Source organism: Glandiceps talaboti, chromosome 21 (genome assembly GCF_964340395.1).
Source record: "Glandiceps talaboti chromosome 21, keGlaTala1.1, whole genome shotgun sequence".
Classification (NCBI taxonomy): domain Eukaryota; kingdom Metazoa; phylum Hemichordata; class Enteropneusta; family Spengelidae; genus Glandiceps; species Glandiceps talaboti.
In genome coordinates, this window is record NC_135569.1 from 3,535,434 (window position 1) to 3,560,100 (window position 24,667).

General features: G+C 33.9%; 1 protein-coding gene across 1 annotated transcript; it reads right to left on the bottom strand.

Moving 5' to 3' along the window:
• Positions 1 to 1,146: 1,146 nt before the first annotated feature.
• LOC144451107 (uncharacterized) lies at positions 1,147 to 24,417 on the bottom strand. Its single transcript, XM_078141880.1, has 4 exons — positions 23,553 to 24,417; positions 8,586 to 8,714; positions 7,463 to 7,883; positions 1,147 to 6,164 (listed from the first exon to the last, which is right to left on the bottom strand). The coding sequence occupies exons 1-4, from the start codon at positions 23,851 to 23,853 to the stop codon at positions 5,918 to 5,920; spliced, it is 1,098 nt and encodes a 365-aa protein (XP_077998006.1). The 5' UTR covers positions 23,854 to 24,417; the 3' UTR covers positions 1,147 to 5,917.
• Between the last annotated feature and the right edge of the window lie 250 nt (positions 24,418 to 24,667).

Sequence of the window (24,667 nt, forward strand, 5' to 3'; positions counted from 1 at the left end):
TTATCATTCATAATTAATTCCATGCTGCAACATTAGACAATGATTTTATTTTTTTGTGTCAGAGTTTGAATGTCAGAATTTTGATTTATTTAATGGCATATAGTGCAATAATAGAGCAGAGTAAGATCTAATGATTTTGATATTAAATACTGTACTATAGAGTCATAACAGTAAAGTGACAGAACCACATGAAGTGTATAATTGTCAGTGTGATATGCTAGTTGTATGTGATATACTATGTACAACATGTAGAGTGTTGTAACAGTACTATAATGAAACCATATTAGGTGTGTGATCACCAGCGTGGACGTGGTATACTTTGAGTATTCTGCAAGTGTTCATGGTGTTTTAATTTTAAGAACAGATCTAGATTGGATATATGTGACTATTTTTTCAGTGAAAATGTCGTTGACATTTGGAACAGTTTACCAGAAAGAATTGATGCTACTCTATTAAGTAATCATTTTAAGGCTTGTATTGATAACTACCTCAGAACAGTAAGGGGTCTTTAAAAGCTAGCCCCTATGGCTCCCTACCCTATGTAAGTTTGCTGTAAATTCACCCATATGTGATGGGGTTCTCTTATTGTTTACACACATAGGAGTAATCTTGAGTATTTTGGTAGTAGTGATAATAATAAACTACAACAGACCTTAATTGTAAACAAGCAAGATGATTATAATATAAGACATTGTATTGTCTTTGGTGTCGGGTCCTTTGAAAGTACACAGGGACATTTTTAGAAAGTGCGCCACCAACGGTAGAAATCGCTTATTCTTTTGAATTAACTGGTGTACTATATGTATAGCCAATTCCATTTCACCCACCTGACTGCATGCTGACCTCTGGTGAAAGGTGGAAGGATAAGGTGGTGGGGAATTGTAGTTTCTACCACTGCAACCACAGCTTACATCTCTTTGGCAATTACCTAACCAATTGACTAGAGGATGATTGGCTTAGATGGGTGGGGGGGGGGGGGGGGTGATGACCTACAAGAAGGAATTTCAACTTCCTGAGCTTATGCGCCATTCTATAAGCAACTCAGTCAATAAAGAAAACAAGAAACATCATCACAGTCTTGAAAATTTTATTTGCAATTGATAAATTTTCTTGTTTAGAATTAAATCTTCTATCTTGACATAAGAGTAAAGAAAAGAAGTAAAAGTCCATCATGTATACAAAAAAAAACTACAAGTAGATAAATGATATTTACCTGTTACAGGTGTACACAGGTTTATATGCAAATCAGTTGACATATTACAGGTATACACATATGCAAATATGTTATGCTGTTACATGCAGTATGCAAATCAGTGTACCTTTCACAGGTGTACATATTTCATGTGCAAATCAGTGTGTTATAAGTGTACACACTTCATGCATATCTTTGGATCTGATACAGGTGCATACATTTTTATATGCAAATCAGTCCACCTGTTATGGGTGTACACATATGTAAATCTTTGGATCTGACACAGGTGCATACTTTTGAAATGACATAATCACAGACATATACTTCTGAGTTTCTTTGTCACACTCTGATACACATTTTTCAGTTAATTTATTCCAACTTTTTCCAGATTTATTGCAATTTTGTTTTCTTGATTCCTAAACATAGGAGTAGGTGAGGTCAAAGGTTAAATACTTACAGCTGTTCATTCAGATATCTATTTTGTTACTATGGTTACAGAACACGTAGCTGTAGATTTCTTCTTTAATATGGAGAAAACATTTCGGCACCATGTATAGTTTTTAAACTTTTCTCTGATTAATGTGGAAGAAATGTCAATTCTATATTAGTCCATCTTTCAAAAATATCTCGGGATAATGCCAGTAAATCGAAGCCTCATATCAATTTTTATAACTTGCTTTCCATTCCCACATTTTTAAATATTTGTTGACATCTGTAAAAATCATTTTAATCTGACCTCATGTTTACTGTCATGTTGACCCCGTGAAGTATGACGCCAAACTATCACACCAAATACAAATAGCCTGTAAGGTACACCGTGAAAGGGCGCCCTCACACATCAGTCAACCCCTCTCATGTGAGAGAGGAGTGTAGTGAGGGCAGTGTCACGACGTATCTTGCAGTCTATATAATACAAAGCACTCGACACTGAGGAACAGATATAATGTATAAAAATAAAGATTTCAAGTGCATCAAGAATCTAGTCTGGTTGAAATCATTCTTTGTACAACATTTACACATTGAAATTTAAGCCATAAATCATAAAGTCACTTTACAAGATGAAGGTTTTCAGATTGACCTCTGGGGGGCCATTCAAAATAAATAATTAGATTCTCACTAAAACTCGCGGTAATAATGTATAAATTGTTCCATACATAAAGTGTTATACATTCACCAAGATAAAGTAGTACGTAACATTAAAAAAGTCTGTGCCTCAAAAATGAGTCTTAGATTTTCATTCAAGAAAACTCCAACTCAGTTTCTATTCAAATCATGAAAGTGTCACTTTTTAAATGAGAACCAAATGACTGAAGATGTTTCCATGTTAAACTTCAATTCAAAAAGCCACCAAACACATTACAACATCAGCAGTAATCAACGTTTCGGTTTACTAAGATAGACATAAACTAAAACTATTGTTGCAACAAGTTGATACAACTTACAAGCCATTGAATTGATTCTGGTTTAATTATACATAATCTTAGGATGTCATTTCTGATGACTTGCATCATCTTGCTTTGTACATTTTGGGGACTTCCACTGTCTACATTACCTTGATTACAGGGTGATTATATCCACACAAAGGTACCACTATGAACCACTTGTGTAATCTACCACATTGAACACTAGTTTTATTTTTTGTCTATCTCAGTAAACAGAAACCTCAATTACTACTGTCATAACATCTTTGGTTGCCGACCCACTGACTTTTTCCTTCAAAACAATATGGTCACCAAACAAATTTCTCTCGAACTAGTCTGTAAGGTACGCCTTGACCGGACGCCCTCACACATTGGTCAAGCCCTCTCACATCTGTGAGAGAGGAGGCCAGTGAGGGCGGAATGACACGACTTATCTTACAGTCTACAAAAGGACCAGGAATAAATGTTCACATGGCAACACTTTGAGTGAGTTGTGCTTTGATTTTCAAATAAACTGGTCCCTGAGGCACATTCTTCCTATAGTCAAAATACACAAAGAATAGATGAAGAGGACAGAGAGAATTGCACAACAAACAAACAAACAAGAAAACAGTAAAAAAAAGTACTGTACAGAAATAAATTAAGTACAAATAGATATTGTGAATGATGTAAACAAACACAAACTTGTATGTACTTTGTCATTATTGGAAAAAGTTCATTGACCCAACTATAAAACTTATAGCAAAGTGTTGGTAACATTGCAGCAAACTATTGAATCAGATACACTGTGTCAGTAAACTTGTAAGTTGTAGCAAATTACAATATATACAGTTTTTTGGTAACCTTGTAGCAAATACTAAATACATTGTGTCAGTTATTTTATAGTAAATTCTAGTATATACACTTGTGTTGGTTAAGTTGTAGCAAATTTATATCTTTATCATGCTCACAAAATAATAACTTATTTTCCTTATTTATGTATTCTGTCAACTAGCAGTATTAAAATATTGAATTCTGACTGGACATAGCTGTACACTAATTGCAAGTAATAAATTATGTCAGTTTGGTTTATGGCAATACTTAGTGTGAAAGGTCCAACCGTTGGTCCGCTTAAGTAACAACTCACTACCCAGACAGACAGAGAGAGAGTGAATAATGTAAGCGGAAGGAACGCCTAGGATCTTTCAGGCTAGGCAATACTGGCACTGAAGCTAGTAGCACAAATTACAGTTAATAGACCAACAAAATAAACAGAAAATTTATACACAAATTCAGATGTCAGCTGATGAAATGATATATGGCACATAACACAGTTGTCATGACATCAGGATTTATCAGAAATACAATATTATATTATATGTGTGTTTGGCACCAATAAGCCCTGACGACCTATTAACACAGCACTTCCATGATTCACGGAATAACTTTAAAATCAGGAATATACAAAAAATGAAATTTACTTATTTTCCATCTACATTTGATATCATTTATATATATTACATTTCAATACACAGCAAATAAAACAAAGACGTACTACCTTGTCAATGCTATCCTAAATTCCACTGTCAAATTCCCAATTAAAGGAGCATCTATTTCAATAAGACAATGCCAACCAACTTTCAGAGTTACTGATAATTTTTTTGTTTTACCAGATTTTTGAATTACTGTATTTACTCACATTAGCGCCCTCACAATGGCAAGTGCCCAGTGCTTTTGTTTAGTTGCGAGAAAGTTGTAAGTTGTAAGAAATGATAACTTAATACCCAAATTAGTCTGTGTGGTACCCCTTGACTAATCCAGTTCGTTGAGGACGGAACAACATAACATATGTTACACTATACCCACATATCCTCTCCATCAATTCCCGTACAAACATGTACTTTTAGTAGGAATTTAACAGTAGTAACAAGTTCCAAATGACAATCAGTATTGTTCTATGTAACAACACAATCACTGCCAATAGTCTAAGTACGTCAATAAAAGTTTATACACTAAACATTTCACAATGGAGGGATGGTTTTATTCTGGCATCCAATTTCATATCATGCTCTCGAATAAATAGATATGCACCGATAAAATGTATTTGAAAACTTTGGACTTTGAAATCCACTGGCATGCAAAATGTCTTTTACAGTTTCATTACCAGTATTTGCTATATGGTCTCTGAAAGATTTTAAGTTTATGGACGGCTGGGACATGTTCAAAGCACACGTAAGTCACTTAGAGGAAATTTACTTGTCGTATCAATACGTTGATAGCAATCTCAAGGATTTCTAGTGTGTCAATGTGATACAGGATGTCAAAAATGATACAATGTTGCAAAGTATCACAATTTTTGCTATCGGTGTTACATATAGTATCACAAAGCGAAACATGGTATTAAAGATTGTTATATAGTGTAACAAAGTGACACTGTAACCATAAATTGATACACAGTATAGCAAGGTGACACATAGTATTACAAAGTAACACACTGTAGCACAAATTGGTACATAGTATTACAAAGCGAAACATGGTATTAAAAATTGGTATATTGTGTCACAATGTGACACTAACCACAAATTGATACACAGTATAGCAAGGTGACATATACAAATTGATACATAGTATCACAATGTGACACAGTATCGCGATGTGACACATAGTATCACGATGTGACACATAGTATCACAAATTGATACATAGTATCATGATGTGACATAGTATCACAAAATGATAATTTGATATGTTAATTTCAACATAATCTGAGCAAAGAAACTTGTAAATGTATAATTGCAACTAAGTTGATGAATAGTTTTATTCATGATATAGTTACATACAGGATAACCTAACTGTTGTGAAACCCTTAGCTGCCATAACAACTCAGATGCTTCATTTGTGAGACAATATACAAATAATGTGTATGAACACTTACAAGGACGGAAGCAAAATCTTATAATCATTCAGTTACACAAAAACAAAAGGCAATTTTCATGACTTGAGGGCGACATTTACTGTATCAACAACAGATTATGTATAGTACTTGTTGAGTGTGTTGCAGTAGCAGTGGCTGCAACCTGATGAGATGCACAAGATGTCATTCAACTTTAACCTCTGATGTGGTGACCTGTGATCCGGTAATGTTGACCTTTGACCTGGTAAAGTTGAGATGTCTGACTTTGACTTTGACCTGGTAATGTTGACCATTAACCGAGGATATTTAGATGCAGTCTCACATTGACCTCTGACCTGGCAAGTCTCTCTGTGACATTGACATCCAATGATATTCTGTCTTGCATGTTTTATCATTGTGTTGTTATTATGCTCAGAGCGCTTTCACAAGTTCTGACAACATATGTGTGTAGTTTTGTTCAACACTGAGCGATGGCAAAGTGATACTTTTATCACCTTCTCTAACGGCTACCATAGAAAGTTGATGTGTTGCAACTGAGCCGTGTTTACAGTTTTCAAGTGATAACATTGGTAGAAGTCCTTCTGCTATATTATCCATCATGTATGGATCATCTCCTTGGATTGGACCTTTACTTTCTGTTCCATGCACTCTTTTAGGCCTACATAGAGAGAGAGATAATGAACCATTAGAACTGCAGTTGAGTTTAACTTTTTAGATATAATATTGATCAATTGAACTATGGGTTGCCACTTGTGTAGTGCTCTAGTACCCAAGCAAGATGAAACCAGATTATGCAGGAAAACCTGCACTGTTTTGTTGGGTCAAACAGTGCATGCATCCTTCTTACATCTTTAATCAAACCAATTCGACCACACTTGGTGGGTTTGAACACAGACTGCAGTGGTAAGAGGCACATGAGGTAACCACTTGAACTCCTAACAACACATTAGAGAGGAAGAGAGATGACAATATTTAGAGAACTGAGTTTATAAGTCTGGGGGCAGTAGATAATGTAATACATGTACTATCATTGATGTCCGAGCTTTCATCACAGAACTGAGATATTAAGTCAAGATTAGCTAACCAGATTAGATTACCCAAACCATGATATAGTTATAATTAACTATAGTCATATAAATCATATTTTTCTTTCAGTAAAGTGTAATAAATAATTTTGATAATAAATCTTATTGTCTTATTAATAATGCATATATTCCTTTCAATCCTAACATTGACCATGGTTCTACAAATGATATATTCTTTCAATATGTAATAACAAATTATTTCTAGTCAATATTGTCCATGGTTCTATAATAAGTAGAAAATGATAAATTATTTCCATCATTTTTATTGTTATGATTTATATTTCCATTTAATATTATTTCTATCGGCATATTGGTCATGGTTTTATAGTACGCTTTTCTCTTTTATTATTAAAATATAAATCATTGTTCACAGTAGAGCATAGTTTAGATTTGTATACCGTGATCTGTGATTTTGCTTCGTTGTCAACAGCAACGGTTTAATTTTGCTACGCCCCTATGGCAGTATGCCTGTTTGCATATATTTACATAATATTCGCTATATGTATATTGTGTTGCCCTTCTGCTCATCTCAACAAGGGCATATTTACATATTTGCTATATTCGAAGTCAATTAGGCTGATGTACATTATCACTCCACATTGTGACCAATCAGTTTTAGTGTTCATTTACATAATGACTTCATTTGAATATGGTTAATTTAGGCTGACATACGTTATCACTCCACATTGTGACCAATCAGTTTGAGTGCATTTTTCAAACTAATTTGAGCATATAATTTTCAAACTACATCAATCAGTTACCATTGATAGCATTACAGTGGTTAGTGAGACAGAGACATAACATCACAGATCAAAATGTAAACAGGCTATTGAACATTGCACTAGATAAACATACTTAGAATTGTCCTTACCTTCCCCTCTTGATAATTTTTTTCTTGTCGTTTTCAATTCCATCAAACAATGTAACTAGTAAATCAGTTTCAGCCGTGGAGGCTGTAATTATCCTTGAAGCTGGAGGTCTTGGGTGATATTGTGGTCTTTTAACGTTTGCTTTACTTTCCTTTTCTTTTTCCTTCTCTCTTTCCCTTTCCTTTTCCTTCTCTTTCTCCCTCTCTTTCTCTTTTTCTCTTTCCTTCTCCTTTTCTTTCTCTTTTTCCCTTTCCTTCTCTTTCTCCCTCTCTTTCTCTTTTTCTCTTTCCTTCTCCTTTTCTTTCTCTTTTTCTTTTTCTTTTTCTTTCTCCTTCTCTTTCTCTTTTTCCTTTTCTTTTTCTCTGTCTTTTTCATCTCTGTCGTCATCTTTGGAGTCATCAGGTGGAGTTACTGGTCTGACTTCTGTTAAGACAAGAATTTTTTTATCATCAGAGATTATTTTACTGAATAGAAAGTGTCAAGTAATGTAAAGATGGTAGTCACTTTTTGACACAATCTGCAAGACCTTCCTCATGTTAAGGTTTGTAAAATGCATTGAAAAATGACTGACCATCGCTGAAAATTTTGGATGTACAGTACATCTATGTATAAAATATGGAAAGTAGATCATAGTTGCTAAATTCAGAAATTCTGACTAGTTTTGAGCTGGTTTTGACCCTGTTAACAGAATATCATCAAACTACCAGTCAAATTTATATATGGTAATGTTAGTTATACATTTATGTAAAGAGCAAAATGAACTTGTTCAAACAAAATATACCCTGGCCATTCTATATCACGACAGCATGTCTATATCATTGGGTGTATGGTGCTTGAAATAGGAGTCAAAATGTTCTAAATTACTACTATTTTTTCTCTAAATTATGCATATATAGATACATGTATAACCACTCCTCAATTAATATTTTGTTTCATTCAGCCAGAAAATACTTGTACCTAAGGCTTTTCAAATCCTCCACAGGTACAGTCCACAGGCACTTGAATCAATCTGTATGATTTGGGAGGAAAATATCTCTTATTCATATACATTTTCCCCCCAAATCATACAGATTGATTCAAGTGCCTGTGGTACAGTCCACCTTAACTAGGTCATTGATTGTTTACCTGTAAATTCATCCTGTTTAAACAGTGGTGGTAAAACTGGATACATATTAGCTGGAGACGCTGTATTAACTGCATTTGGTTGTTGCCAGAAAGACTGTGGTAGTGCACGTAATTTCATTGGTAACGGTTCTGTAAAAAACATAAAATCCAAAATATCATTAGAAAGTAGGTCAGTATAATATCGTGTAGGAGATATATCTCTGTTTACTCCGTATTTCATCTGCCTTATTGTTTTGTATTAAACTTCCTTTGCCATGGTAACCATCACAACTGACCTGTTTGTTGCCAGGCAACAATTAAGCTACAACAGTACTTTATCCTTTGGTGATATCGTAGAAGTACATCATTGATGATAGCATTAGATGTGTTACACCTGGAACCCATTATATACAATATATGTAATGTACTATTATAGTGATGTATTTAGATGACCACAACCAGTATTCAGAACAGAAGTTCATCAAAGAAATTCCTATCACATATACACACATACAGTGCAATAGATGTCACTGCATTCCTCTTCCCTCTCTCTCTCTCTCTCTCTCTCTCTCTCTCTCTCTCTCTCTCTCTCTCTCTCTCTCTCTCATTCTCCCCCTCTCTCTCTCTTTCTCCCCCTCTCTCTCTTTCTCTTTCTCCCCCCCCCTCTCTCTCTCTCTCTCTCTCTCTCTCTCTCTCTCTCTCTCTCTCTCTCTCTCTCTCTCTCTCCCTCCCTCCCTCCCTCCCTCCCTCCCTCCCTCCCTCCCTCCCTCCCTCCCTCCCTCCCTCCCTCCCTCCCTCCCTCTCTCTCTCTCTCTCTCTCTCTCTCTCTCTCTCTCTCTCTCTCTCTCTCTCAGTGCTCACCTCAAACTTCTTACGATGACACTTGTACATTGTATTGATGATAATTATAATAATGATGTACTGTATCCTCTAAACTCAGTAATTCAAAAATCTCTCCTTTCCCCTCACACACACACACACACACTCCTTTGCCTCCCTCCATCACACACACATACACATACACTCTCTCCCTCCCTCACTCTCCCTCTCTCCTCCCTTCCCTCCCTCCTATCAACTTACTACCTTCTAACATAGACCCTACATCCTACACGTGTAGGGTCTATGCTTCTGAGAACACCTTTACATTGCATTAATTTAATAATTAAAATATTGATGCATTGCATCCTCGTATATGACTGATATAAAATCATGTAAAATGGCAAACAATACATTCACTGTTTTCAGGCCAATAAACAAGGAAAACTCACTCTTAATTTTTTTTAAAATAAAATAAATGGAGAATGTTAGAAATTAAACCACAGGTATATAACTAAACTTTAAATTGTCAGGATAAATAACATCTTAATGATATGAATCTCTGTTCACTATATAATACATTTGATTGATTTCTTTGCAATACTTATGTTAGTATATGTCATCGAACAAACATATTATTAAACAAATTCCTGCATTGCTTACAAAATCATGTGTACACTGAGTATGCAAGAATATATATGTGTGTTTCTTGCTTACACAGTATATCTATATCTGTTTCTAAACCATGTCAGTTTTACAACAGTTATCGTTTATCTGTACCAGATCTTCACACATTTAATATCTGATGGTATAACACTTATAGACAATATCTTTACATTTTTATCTCTGTATAAATTAATATGTCAGACAGAATACTAGGTACAACTTTGTTATTTTCTTATCCCTATTGCCATGTATGTACAGTAATGTATCTATTGTTATGGCCCTCTTTATCAAAACGATGAATAAATGTTATTATTTTTATTAATATACAGATAGCCTTATATCCTGTATCACCAAAGTCGATGTCCCAAAACTGTTATACTTGTATCTGAATCTTCAAAGATAATATTTGATCATTAATATATTTTCCGTTTAACTCTGCAAGTCAACGTAAAGACAAAGTTAGTTTTTTTAAAAATGAAAACTAAATGTTTCTATAAATATTGTATATAGTCGTAGGCTCAGATTGGATTTATTTATTGCTGTTTCTACAAGAGTCTGTTCAAAATGGCTGCTGTAGTTGCCATAACAACATAGGTCATCACAAGTCTATTTATCAATTGTAAGCAGGAAATTGATACAATGTAATAAACCAATCTGCATATATATTATTTGTTGCAATATGCAAATAACATGTATGTGATACTATATTTGATACATTGTAGCCTAGCACATACAGAATGTAGCAAGTATTCCATATTAGCTAGATACATTGTAACAAATAGATATGGAAAGGTACAAAGTATGCCATATTAGCTGGATACATTGTCACTAATACATACTCAATGTAGCAACTATGCCATATTAGCTGGATACATTGTAACTAATATATACAGAATGTAGCAAGTACGCCATATTAGCTGGATACATTGTAACTATAGTATAATACATACTCAATGTAGCAAGCATGTCATATTAGCTGGATACTTTGTAACTATAATACATACAGAATGTAGCAAGTACGCCATATTAACTGGATACATTGTCACTGATATACCCTGTATACCCTATATTATATAGCAGTGAGGTCTTCTTTTTGTAATTTACCTTTTCGTAATTCCCGTGGAAATTGTTAAGTGTACTAAATAAATAAATAAATATGTAACATGTTAGATATTCAATGCTACAATAATTTCTATGAAATCATATACATTTCTGATATGTGATATTTATGATTGAGTTATTGTTGTGGTAGGTTTATTTTGAAGCCTAAGTATCATATCATATATGAGGCAATGGGGATAAACTCAAAGAGAAAATTGAAGCATTATAAATTCATGCTTAACAACCTCCAGTATATCTTTTATTAACTTGCAGTAACCATGGTAACCAAACAATGACCTCTGGGTCTATTAATTTAGGAATGATTGTCATACTATACAGGCAACCATTATGTATATACAAATGTATATGCAATCTTTCATTCAGTCCACATCTTCTGTGTATGACCACCTAGGGACATTATAGTGAATGGAATATGATAGTGACTTCACACAGTGTACTTTGTACACATTGTTTTCATTTTCAAATAGTTTTCCTTGAGATTTTCTGTAGGATGATTTAATAGTGGCTTCTATAATTGGACGTCCTTGTGTCTGATATTTGAATAGAGAAGTTCTCATGACATGTATGATGACTATGATGTACTGAACGTGCCAACTTGTGTTAAAAACTCCATGTACAATAGATTAAGAGTATGAATGCCACAATATTGGATTACGCTACCCTCAAACTGCATTATAAACGTGATGGCGTTATCGTGTCCCAACACGATTTTAGTTCCAGACTGGAGAGGTGGAATTCCGTTAATGAGCAATTGTCTAAAGGAACTATAAACCAATTGTACTGCCTGTCAATTTGTGATGGATTACTACTGACATGCATTAATGTTTTCCACTTTGACCAGCAGGGGTAGCACAGATTTCTGTGCTAGAATAAGGACTTTCTCTATATTAAAGTAGAGATTATGGTACGGTAGTAATCATAATGAGTTGTATAAGAACTAGACTAGACTAGAGATAGCTAGGCTATGTGTATAAGAGTAAAGGTATTCAACCTTGGTTGGTATATTTCTCTGTAGTGTGTGGTTCACTATGCTGGGGGGGGGGGGCTTCGATGGGGGGGATCTATCTCAATATTAAAAGATGAAGGGATATATATATAGTTCAATGTCCTAGGGGACCTTGGATAAATGGGGGGTATCTATCTGTACTGAAAGATGAATGTAGTGTCACTATGTTAGGGGGACCTTGAGTGGCGACTCATTGTGAGTTCTGACAATAGCATACATGACCTGGGTTGTGGACTGTAACACTGGAGGTCATTGTGGTACTGCTTCAATTGTTGTCAAGGTTGACCTTGCATAGCAACACTGGGGTCAACTAATTGTAGGTTGCTAAGGAAGTACAAAGCCCCATATGACTGCACCTTCTCTAAGTATATATACCTGTTATATGCTAACAGCTGAAAGATTTTTTCCAATCCATGAATAGAAATGAAATAGACTTAAGGAAAATCTAAAATAATACAACATGGATAAGATAGATTACAAACCTAAATAGTTTTGCCACAAGAAAATTTGTGATTTTACAGTCTTCAGCTAGTTCTGAAAAAAAAACATGGCAATCTAGAAACAATTTTGGGCTGACCATTTGATAAAATTCTATTCATAATTTTACAAATCTTTTTTATTTTTCCTCTTCACTCAAATCTATACATGTATACTAACTAGTTTAGAATCAAATCTATACATGTATACTAACTAGTCTAGAATCAAGTCATGTGGGGATATTTGGTTCTCATATTTCCTTGTACGTTTTACATTTCACTGTAAGAGCAGCCTATTGAAATAGAAAATTAGATTACAATTTCCCGCAGCGACATTTAACACCATCATGAAATCTATCCCTTAGTGATTGGCTGAGTATGTCTACTGAGATGGGTTATGTCGTACAGCTCAACCCTGTGAGTTAGTTTTCTAATCATTTGGTGACACAATCGATGTCATCTGACAACAGGAAATCTATCCCTTAGTGATTGGCTGAGTATGTCTACTGAGATGGGTTATGTTGTAGTACAGCTCAACCCTGTGAGTTAGTTATAATCATTTGGTGACACAATCGATGTCATCTCACAGGAGGAAAATTTGAAAACCCAATAAGAATTTTCAACGTCTTTCTGGCTGATAATTCATCAAAGTACAAGACTGATAATGGCGTAAGGGAAAGATGAGAACCAAATATCTCCACATGACTGTATTTTACTATTCTAGGGTATTAGATATCTATGTTGCCTTTGAAGAAAGTATTTATATATAATGCCAGAAATAAAGTACATGTATTGTAATTTGAACTGTCAACAGGTGGTTGTGAGGAGGGTGCACTGACTTGTGATGAAATTATTAATTCACTAAATATAAATGAACTAATTTGTTCATCTTAATCCTAAAATGTATTTATATTTATATTTTTTTGAGGGGGGGGGGGGGGGGGGGGGGGCGTTCCCTCATAAAACAATATGTGTGTATGTGTGGGAGGAGGTGGGGGTCTTGTCAAAACAATGACAAAGCTATGTGTGTCACTGTTAATAGGTCCACATATAAACAAAGAGATTAAAATCTTTACAGGTATTTAAATATACTACATTCGTACCTTTTACTTCCTAGATACGTTTGTCTTTGTTTATCAACATAACTACGTACATCGGTCTTTGTTTGTCAACTTAGCTACGGACGTCCGCAGTCTTTGTTTATCAACCTAGCTATGTACCTCCGGGTTTACATCACCAGCCATGACAGTTTTATCTCTAGATCCTGCCAACAAGATTTGATTGTCAATTTAATGTGTATTTGGTATGATAACACAGACTGAAATAAGTAGACAGATTGACAATATATTCTCTGCAAGAATAAATGTTCATGGACTCCGGGTTCATAGTTTCTAATGAAAATTTCAGTTTGATAAACAAAACAGGATCAGTCCAACTATAGTATGACCAGCAACCAAAACAAACTTGAAACCGAGTCTTGAGAATTTCAACTCTGAGACAATGCAAACATTTGGGATTTGCTTCCGCAAATTTTTATTTGAATAAATGTCTACTGTCTGTACAGGATATATATATAATTTTTTTTTTTGTTAAGGGTGCAACAGTTGTAGACATCACAGTCCCTGGAATTGATTAAGATCACAAAAATATGTCTTCTTTCGTACTGCATTTAGTTTAGTATTTATTTCGCACTAAAATTACAAGTATATACTAATTCACAATGGAGATTACTACAGCTGCTACAGTGCTAGTAAAATTAAGACATACTGTACTCTTCATAGCTTGTTTTAAAACAGAATGTCTTCTTTATATACATCTTTTATGTTTGTTTGTTTGTGTGTGTGTGTGTGTGTGTGTGTGTCTGTGTGTCTGTGTGAGTGTAGGTGTGTGTATAGGTGTGTGTGTGTGTTTGTGTCTTTCTGTATCTGTGAGTGTACGTGTATATGCGTGTGTATGTGTGCGCCTGCATGTGTGTATGTATGTATGTATGTATGTGTGCACTATGTATGTGTGTATGTATATGTGTGTATGCGTGTGTGTATTTGTGTGTGTGTGTGTGTGTGTGTGTGTGTGCATACGTGTGTGTGTTTATTTACTATAAATACTGCAAATCTGACAATATATTCTTTCCATTCTCTGGTACCAGCCAGGGTTAAAAAAAAACACACTGGACTGCCTGTCACATCACATTCCATTCCCACACAATAACCAGAAAGCAACCATACAAACTTAGAATAACAACAAATGATAACACAAAGTTAAATACTACTTTCCATTCACAGAGTTAAAACTCTGAGTAGCAATGCCGTTATGGCTGAATAGATCAATAGAATTGTCAGTGTATACTGGGTGGTACCAATATTACACTCTGTAGGGTATGAGTCACTATATATATAATACCAATGATGTCATTTGTGTACACAATAACTTAACCCGACCTTTTCATTAGAGGTTTTTTTTGTTGAAATCAGACAGAAAAAAAATTCACCCCAAAACACCGGCAACAAAAATTAATAACAGAACCCCCACCCTTTCCCATCAATGTAATCAGCCGCCAACCCAATCCATCTAGTTCTATCCATTACTGTGTAACCACTAATCATACTGTATTACTACTGTATAGCCTGCAGCATTTATACACTGTTTACTACATTGCTATGGAAACCATGAACAATGGTTATTGCAGTGCGTACTACCGATGTCTACTCTAAATGCCAGAAGGAATTTTACCCTCTATAAATCTTACAGGAACTAAATACAGTTTCATATTCCCCAACAAAGCCCATGGATTATTTTTAGGAGCAGTGTAAGGCTTTCATTCTCAGCGCTATTGGAAACTCATTTGCATACAACATACATAACATAGTTACATTGTGATGATAATCTACTAGCAGCTGTTATATGACCTCTGACCTTTCAACGAAATACTATGTTATGCTATTCAATACTTGGTGTAGAAACAAGTCTATACAACAAAAGTTCAAACTTAATGATTTTACTAAATATAATTTATGAATGTTTTATTGATTTTTAGAGAGAAATAATTCTTCTAACGTCAGAAAGTGAGGAGAACAGAAAATCTATACTCGATTCTCTCACTTTACGCCATATATATGAAATATCAATGAAACTCGTTTAATATAATTTATTTTGAATCTCTAGCACAAGTACTTCTCTCTCTTGTTCACATTACTCTACAGTATGGGACTGTCGTTAATCACGATTAAACCAATTTTAAGTCAGTCGTAACCATGGTAACTGGGAGTAGCATAGTTTAGTTTCTGTGGCCAAGACAGTTTACCATTATGCATAATTTATAGCAAGGTCAGGTGAAAACGAAGCAACATGTGTAAGTCATTATAAAGTCTCTTGTTATTCCGATTCCTGTTTACGCAAAAATACGATTGAAATATTTTACACCGTAAAGTTAGATTTATCCTTCAACAAGGGACTCAAAAAGAAAATATTTTTTTACAAATGTATATCAACAATCAAGACATGTAAGACTGGAATTTTGAATAATTAATATGAATAATTAATGTAATCAATTAATTATTGATATGTATAAATAATAGTATGGTATAGTATATTTTATTTGATGTGAATAATGAATTATTGTATGTAACAAATGCAATACATATCCAAACCAACAAAGTCAAAATATATAAAGCTACCAAAACAAATGAAGGAAACATAATATATCACATTAATTTCTGTTTTTTAAGATAAAGTTTAAAGTTTATTTATTTTCTAAATTTAATAAATCTAACTTTACATTGATAATATTGTTTACCATTAAGTTTATCACGTTAGTTTTATTGTTTTTTTTGCACTTTACACAGAATCTTTGTGGTATTAAGTCCATAAAATCTATCAGTCATTTCACCTTGTTCCCAAATAAAAGTGATGTTACATTCATATGAGGAATAATGCTACTTTTATAGTACCTCTTTCAGGTACCATGGTTACCACGGTTACCAAGCCTTAGCAAAAACACTGACACATGTTACAATAATACTCTGTATTGGATACTGGCATGAACTATATCCAGTGTTAAAAGTTTGCAAACCTTGGTAACGCTGACAGAGGGGGAAAATTTGTAAAATTTACAAACAAATTTGAATACCCTGTATTAAAGTTATATAGATGCTGTATTATAATTGTGGTGGCTATAATCTTAGTAATATATATTACCTTGGTATTACCTGGTAAATGTTACCCACTACCAGCCCCAGACACTTGGCTATCTGGATTAACAATGTTAAGTTCACCAGAATATCTGTTGATCTGCTATGTCCAGTCAGATTACAAAGTCTCACAGCTAACATGCTACCTATAATATATTGCCCTTAATATGTACACAATATATGCCAACCAACCAGTTGATTGAATGAATTTGTTAATTGAATTAAAATCAAATTCATTAAGAGTGTATTGTGTATTTGAAGGTTTTTTTCATCATGAAATTATTCTATTGAGATGTTGTATAGTCTACATGCTGTGTGATATAAATTGATATAGACATACATACACAGTAGTTATTCATATATATACACACTGCAAATTTTACTGTAGGATATGTATGCAATCCATAGAAATATGTGTTTAGAATGTATGATACAACTGCCAACATCAGACCGTGGACAAATAGAACCTGTTACAAACAGGGAAAGTAAACAATTGAATTGGATTAATAACAATTGGCACAGCATGTTGGAAGTACAGAGATAAGGACAGTTTTATGGCCTCTTTATGTGTATATAAAATGTCAGGGGAAATTCAAATTTGTTTGTGAACTTGAACTATTATGTAAAGTGGCCATAAAACTGTGTTTATCAAATAATGGAATGTAATACAAGTCTCTGTACTTCCAATATATTGTGCCAAGTGTTATTAATCTAATTCATTTGTTTACTTTCCCTGTTTGTAACAGGTTCCATTCATCCATGATCTGATGTCAACAGTTGTACCACACACTTCTGGTTGACATTTTTTCTACAGTCTCCATGTACTCACAGTATTAATGGTTTATAATATACATTGCTAGCATATACTGAGTTAAAGTATCGGTGTTTTCAAACGTTATCAACCTAGATATGGTTACATATCAAGGATACATAACCCTAGGGTCATGTAATGAAAAAAAACAATAGAATACCTCTGATATAGAACTCTATTTATTTGTGATATAGAACTCTATTTATTTAGAATTCTCCATTGTGTAGATTTATATTTATGCATAGAACTCTGTATATCAGTGATATAGAACTTTGTTTATCAACCTTTTATCAATATTGAAGTCCTGTTTAATGCTATCAATACCAGGAAACTGTATATCCTTCATACATCCGTATGTCATGATATTATCAGTATGAGTTTATACAGGTCAGAACCTAACATGGTGTTCATGGCTGTCTGTAGAGATTACACACTTTTACAAATAAATGAGTGAGAAAGCTGCAATTTTTACAATATTGTCTGTCATATTGGATCAGTAAACCATAACAACCACATTAAATGCATTAATTTGAACCATGTATATGCAAATTTGACAAAATAATGTCTTTTCTAGTTTTTGGAAATGAAACATACTGCTCCTAAATATCTATATTTATAATCAATATGGCCACCAGGAATACGGTTGCTTAGCAACATGGAAACAACAGTATTGGGTCTTGGGATTCTATGCGCATACACAATATAAATATATTCTGTTGGTGATGATAATGAACAATATTATAAAACAGAAAATACTGGTAATGTCCAAAATTGAAGATTTTATACACCACAATAGTTATAAATGTTGATCTAATTCAAGTAATGGTTACATTTTGTAATCAGTATAAATAAAATGTGACGCCAATCTTAAAAATGTAATATTATGAATAGAATCCATAATAAATAATTGAAACCATATTTCTGATTCTAATAATATATATAAAGAGCCAATGTAATCATACAAATTTATAGACATGATATCAATAATGTGTTTTGATAAAATAAATATGAATAAATTTCTTCATTTTATTTCCTTTTATTTATTAAATTCAATCCCAGGTATAATAATCTATGGTTCTACTTGTAATTCATCTATACCTTGCATTCAGTGATATACAACTCTGCTTCGTACATGTTCGTTATTACAAATTCCATTTTTCATAATCAGAATACTAACTTCTAAGAAGCCTGTTGCGGTTCAAAATTAGTCAAAGACTGTTCAAGCCATTTTTAACACATTTATTGCTGATAAATTAATTTGTGTTTTTACGTATTTTATAATAAATAAATTCATATTTTTAATATATATAAGTATTTGAGATAATGACATGATTTATATAGTCCATCTACATCAAATAAACATTTTTATTTTAAGGCAAAAAAAAATTGTTTCTGGTCGAGACATTTTGTCTAAACTGGTGCAATGATGCGATTTTTTTTTATTCTCAACAAACCTGTCACTCAGTCTACTATTTATGGCAGTTACTGTTCTTTTATTTAGTACTTTAGAGCAAGTGTGTAGTTGGGCAGATGTCATTTGTTTGTTCATGTTTGGCTCTGCAGTTGTCTTCACTGACGTAGGGAGGGTTATTTTTGTGTTTCTCCCTTGGATCTGCAGACTGCATGTCTGGACAAACACACACAAAAAAAAAGACTGATGCCAGGGTATTTAAGTGATGCTTGCGCTGACCAGAAACAATTTTTTTTTTTTGCCTAAGGTTGGCTGATGAAATGAGTTTCATTTCTAAATATACTATAAATTATTATTATTATTACTATTATTATTATTATTATTAATTTAGGACCATGGCCTGATATAACATTTCATGTTATTTAATTATTCAGTAACATACTAGTCTGCATTGTGTGATCTCTCTACAACCCTGCACTGTGTGACCTCTCTACAACCCTGCATTGTGTGACCTCTCTACAATCCTGCATTGTGTGACCTCTCCACAACCCTGCATTGTGTGACCTCTCTACAACCCTGCATTGTGTGACCTCTCTACAACCCTGCATTGTGTGACCTCTCCACAACCCTGCATTGTGTGACCTCTCTACAATCCTGCATTGTGTGACCTCTCCACAACCCTGCATTGTGTGACCTCTCTACAACCCTGCATTGTGCGACTTATCTACAACTCTGCAATGTGTGACCTCTCTACAATCCTGCAATGTGTGACCTCTCTACAACCCTGCATTGCGTGACCTCTCTACAACCCTGCATTGTGTGACCTCTCTACAATCCTGGGTTCGAAGAGGCCTGCTATACATTGTGCCAATGCATTATGGGAAATAAATAATGTTAGGCGCTTCTTTTTGTTCTCACAATTCGGCATTGTGTGGCCATTTTTATTTCAACAGGTTTAAAGCCCATAATTTTAGTTATTTCCCATAATGCTTCACTACTATTTTAAGAAGTTGCACAATGCAGGTTGGGTTGAAATGCATATTGTAGTTACCCCTAGGCATAGAAGCAAATCAGTCCTGTCTTTAGTTCCATTTTAATATCTGTTCATTCACATTCTTGGCTTTTGAGTGTCAAAGAGTAACATTGCTAGACTGATATCTGAACCAAGTATAAATCAAATATGAATTGTCACATAATGATAAAAGTATTTCACATCTATTTAGAGATCATATGTACCGCATATCATGTGGCTCATGACAGCAATTATGATATCATAATTTGCATATTTATATAATTTTTGAATATCTTGTTATAATATTGAAACTGATCTTCAGCTACCATTTCAGTCAGTGACTGTAAGTCTATGTAGATCTAAAAAAAAATGTCATTAATCCTTACACACATAGCTGTCGTGAATTCTAAGACATCTGATGACCATCTCAAGGCTAACAGACTAACGTTTCTTTGTCCCATCACAGCCGCCACAAATACAATGAAATCTTTATAATGTACCACCATTACAATGAAATTAATTCAACCAAATTTTTCAGACTACATCATCAGTTATTGTTCGTTGTTGTTTTTTTGTTTTTTAAAGTCTTAACTTACATAGATAGCGTAAAACAAAGTCACTTTAATAATCAGTCAAATTTACCACAAAAATAACCAGGAAATTATGGGAAACTGTGGGAGTTAACTTCATTTAAAGGTATAAAGTCATATTTTTCAGTCTTTTATCTTATTAGTAGTAATTCTGTACAAGAAATGACTTCAATCTTCGACTAGTTTCACACGCAGAGTGGACTTTTACAAGAAGATTGAATTAAATTGAGTAGACTGTTCTAAACTCTCCATGTCTTAAACCACTATCGCAAGTCGTGACAAAAATGGTCTTTTTTTGTTGTGCTTTGTTTGTCAGATTGTTTCTTTAAGGATGTCTTTGTTTAAGTTTGCCTTGTGTTCTGGTGGTGTACACCGCCTCAAGACCTATGAATTTGATGTCTTGCCAAAACACAATAGCATCAGGGTTATAGCCGATCTCTCATTAAATGTGAAACCGGATGTATATGACTATCTATGACCTGCCATACCCTATACATACCTATGACCTACAGTCTGTAGTCAACAATGAGATCATAGCCATATATTGACTGAAAGGGGAAGGGGGGGGGGGAGATTGTTCTAGAACTTTATTTAGATGAAATTGTTAAAGTTGCACTAGTTGCAACTGGAAATATTTTGAAACCGTTTTGTTAGACATGATGACTTACTCCTAATATCGTACACTATGTATATTGAATCACCCATGGATAAATATATTTTGTGTACTGTACAATATGGTACAAATAAATGCCATCATTGGGTCTGCACCCAAAATCACCATCCCAATGTAATCACGATATAACCTAGCTGTTACTCTACAACTTCTAGATAAAATAGACCTCTAATTAACATATACAACATCTAATTATTGGTATTTTAACAATTTTCAGTGAATATAAAATTGATTGCCTCATCGAAAAAATAATACTCAGTTACAGCTAGTGGAGTTTTAATGTTTTGTCCTAAAAAAATTTGTATAAAAACATCTACTAACATTCCTAAACATTACAGATATCAAAGTGTGAGAATTTATTTTATTTTACTTATCTGTGGTTTATTATTTAATTGTTATATTCAACTTTATTTCGATGAAACAATCAATATATTGTCTACGTGTCAGTTTTTATAAAAAAAATATTCATGACAAATTGCAAAATGTAAGAAATTGTTTATTTCACTTGTTTGCAGTTTATTATATCCATGTGTTATATTCAGACCATAGGAATGATTCAAGTCTAGTCGTTTGTTTGAAGGTGTTATTAACTAAATGCGAGATGTCAACATGTAGTCATGTACACTTCATGCAATCTTCATCACCATACATATTAAATCACATCTTGTTGACAGACAAAATACAAAATTTAAAAGGTCAGCTGACTTGTGTAAGTATAAAAGTAGATTACAACATACTAACCATGTAACAGCTGACTTACTAAAATATCATATATGTATGTTGGCTACAAAAATGTAAGTAGGACTAATAAGATGATACAACAGCTGACTAGATCGAAGTAAAAATCTATCAATACTCAGCATCGTAAACCAAAGACTCTTTTACGGCACCGTCCAAGACACACCGCTGTTATTTCACAGTGTCGCGGAAGAAATAACAGCTCTGGTTTGCGAGAATGTTAAATACTATATATATATGGTACATATCTCATCACAGTTCTATTTTATTCAAGGGTCAACGACTCATTTAATAAACTTAAGAGTACTTCAAATCTATGTATGCCTAGTTTTAGCTCGGATTTGTTTTACAAGAGGGCTTATGATAGATTTATGAAAACTCTAGTGACTAACATTAGTTTGGTTATCAATTCAATTCTTCTCTGGTATCTGATTAGAAACTATTTTGATATTCATTTGGAGTGATTTAATATAATTTTCATATATTGTCAAGGGCTAGGTCAGAATCTACAACTTACAAGAGTTTTTCAATACCCCTGTTATGTAGTTCAGTTAGAATAAATTATTATGCAAATATAAATTTCCTTTTCACATTTCATATGACATTTTTCTAATATACTTTATTTCCATATGGTTGCAAAAACAATATTTCATATTTATTATTATATAGAATAGACATATTGTTTCCATGGCGACAGATTTATGACCAAAGCCTGGCATGAACAATACAGTATGCAATAGACAATGTAATCAGAATTATAATTATGCATAATATATTTCAACCAAACATATATAATATTTCTATTATTACTATCTTTAAAATAATTGGCATCCTAGCCATCTTTGCATTTATCCATCCACTTACTACCAATATGATTAATAACTTGAATATGTTGCCATGGATACAGTTGCCATGGATATAGTTGGAAACCCTACCAATAAATGTGAATCCACTCTATTAGTAAATCTATTACATTGAATAATGGTCTATATATAATGTACCATAGGCGTTTAATGTTTCAGTGTGAACTATTCCATTTTCAATTTTTTTATTTCCATTGAAAGTAGAGGTCAGCTGTTTTGGCTGCATGTTATTTTCAATCATTTTAAATGTAATATCAAAAACTCATATGATCTCTTTAAGTTTTAGCAAAAAACTGAAAAAGCAAAAATATAATTTATTATATGTTTCTCATGATTTCTTATGTCCGATATTTTGTAGGTGATTTATTAATGGACTACAATGCTTTTGGCTTGAATTTGATATTTGCATACTCCCCACCCACACAAGGTAACATCTGCCCTCACACACACACACACACACACACACACACACACACACACACACACACAGATATTGTGACATATTATACATGCACACTAAATGCTGTTATCACCCCCTATATATACTATATTGTTAGTGTTTAAAAAATACAACCCCTTGTACAACTCGTTCTTAAACTTCTAGAAGTATAACTTACCCTTTTTAGGTTTCGTTTTAGGTATTCCACCCAATAATGCAAGTGTTGTCTTCTTTTTACTAGTAACGATACTTTCTGTTGTAAATGACTGCTTCTTTTTCTTATGTTTTGGTTGTTTAGTCCTTGTAATAAATGTATGTCCGTGATGTTTAAATCCTGGAGTCCGTACATATGTAGGTCCACTCGACGTACTGCTGCACGGCGACGTGGGACATGCATCTGGACTTAGTTCATGATCGGAGTTATCTTCGTCGGAACTACCGCTCTGGGCAAGAGCATGTGGTCCCCTCTTTCCACTCATAGTATTAGTGGACTAAATGTAAATAAAATGCACAATGTATTGCATACAAGGTTAAATCGCCAAATATCCTGTTTTAATTTTGGCGCGTTCCTGAACACAGTAGCGTCATTCAACGAACTTTACCGGGTAAACTTAATACAGACGTACCTTCCGAAATACGTCTCAGTTTACAAAATATTCCGACACAACGCTAGCCAGTTCGATCATTCAAGTATAAGTCGTCATCAGTTAGTTTTCCACGATATATATCCACAAGTCAGTTATACACCCAGTCTTTAAATGGAACGTGTGTGTTAAATGGAAACAAACGTGTACGTGCGAGTACGACAGCCGGAGTCACCGCTCGATCGTCTAGCAAGTTAGACTATCGTGCACCGTTACCGAGTGAATATTCTTCCTTACACCGGACATCAAACGATCAGAACGGTTACAATATCCTTATAGTACATGCCAAGCTAAGTTAATACAAATTTTCCGGTGAAACCCTTGAAAACTCACTGTTTCGCAGCAGAAATGGCGACGATTCCCAGTTGTTTTGGTCCGGTTGCTGTATCAACACTTTCTTGTAACTAAGTTCATGAGTGAATCAGCTGACCAGAATACTGCTACTCCATTGGCTAATGGTGATGTCATCTAAATAAAATCAATAGCAGAGGGCTGTACAAAAACGTGTGAACTCACGAGTACTTCCTAATATCCTACCGGCATTTGAAGTTTAGTAATTTGTTGAGTCCATTTCTTGATAATTTATCTTTCGGCATGACAAATATATCAGTTAATTAAGGAAATTCTTCAAAAGTCAGTCGATCTAGGG

Coding starts and splice junctions, on each gene's coding strand:
- LOC144451107 (XM_078141880.1), bottom strand. CDS start 23,853: ATGAGTGGAAAGAGGGGACCACATGCTCTTGCCCAGAGCGGTAGTTCC. Junction 8,715..23,552: donor TAAAACGAAACCTAAAAAGG/GTAAGTTATACT, acceptor TGTTTTTTACAG/AACCGTTACCAATGAAATTA. Junction 6,165..7,462: donor AAAATTATCAAGAGGGGAAG/GTAAGGACAATT, acceptor CTCTCTATGTAG/GCCTAAAAGAGTGCATGGAA.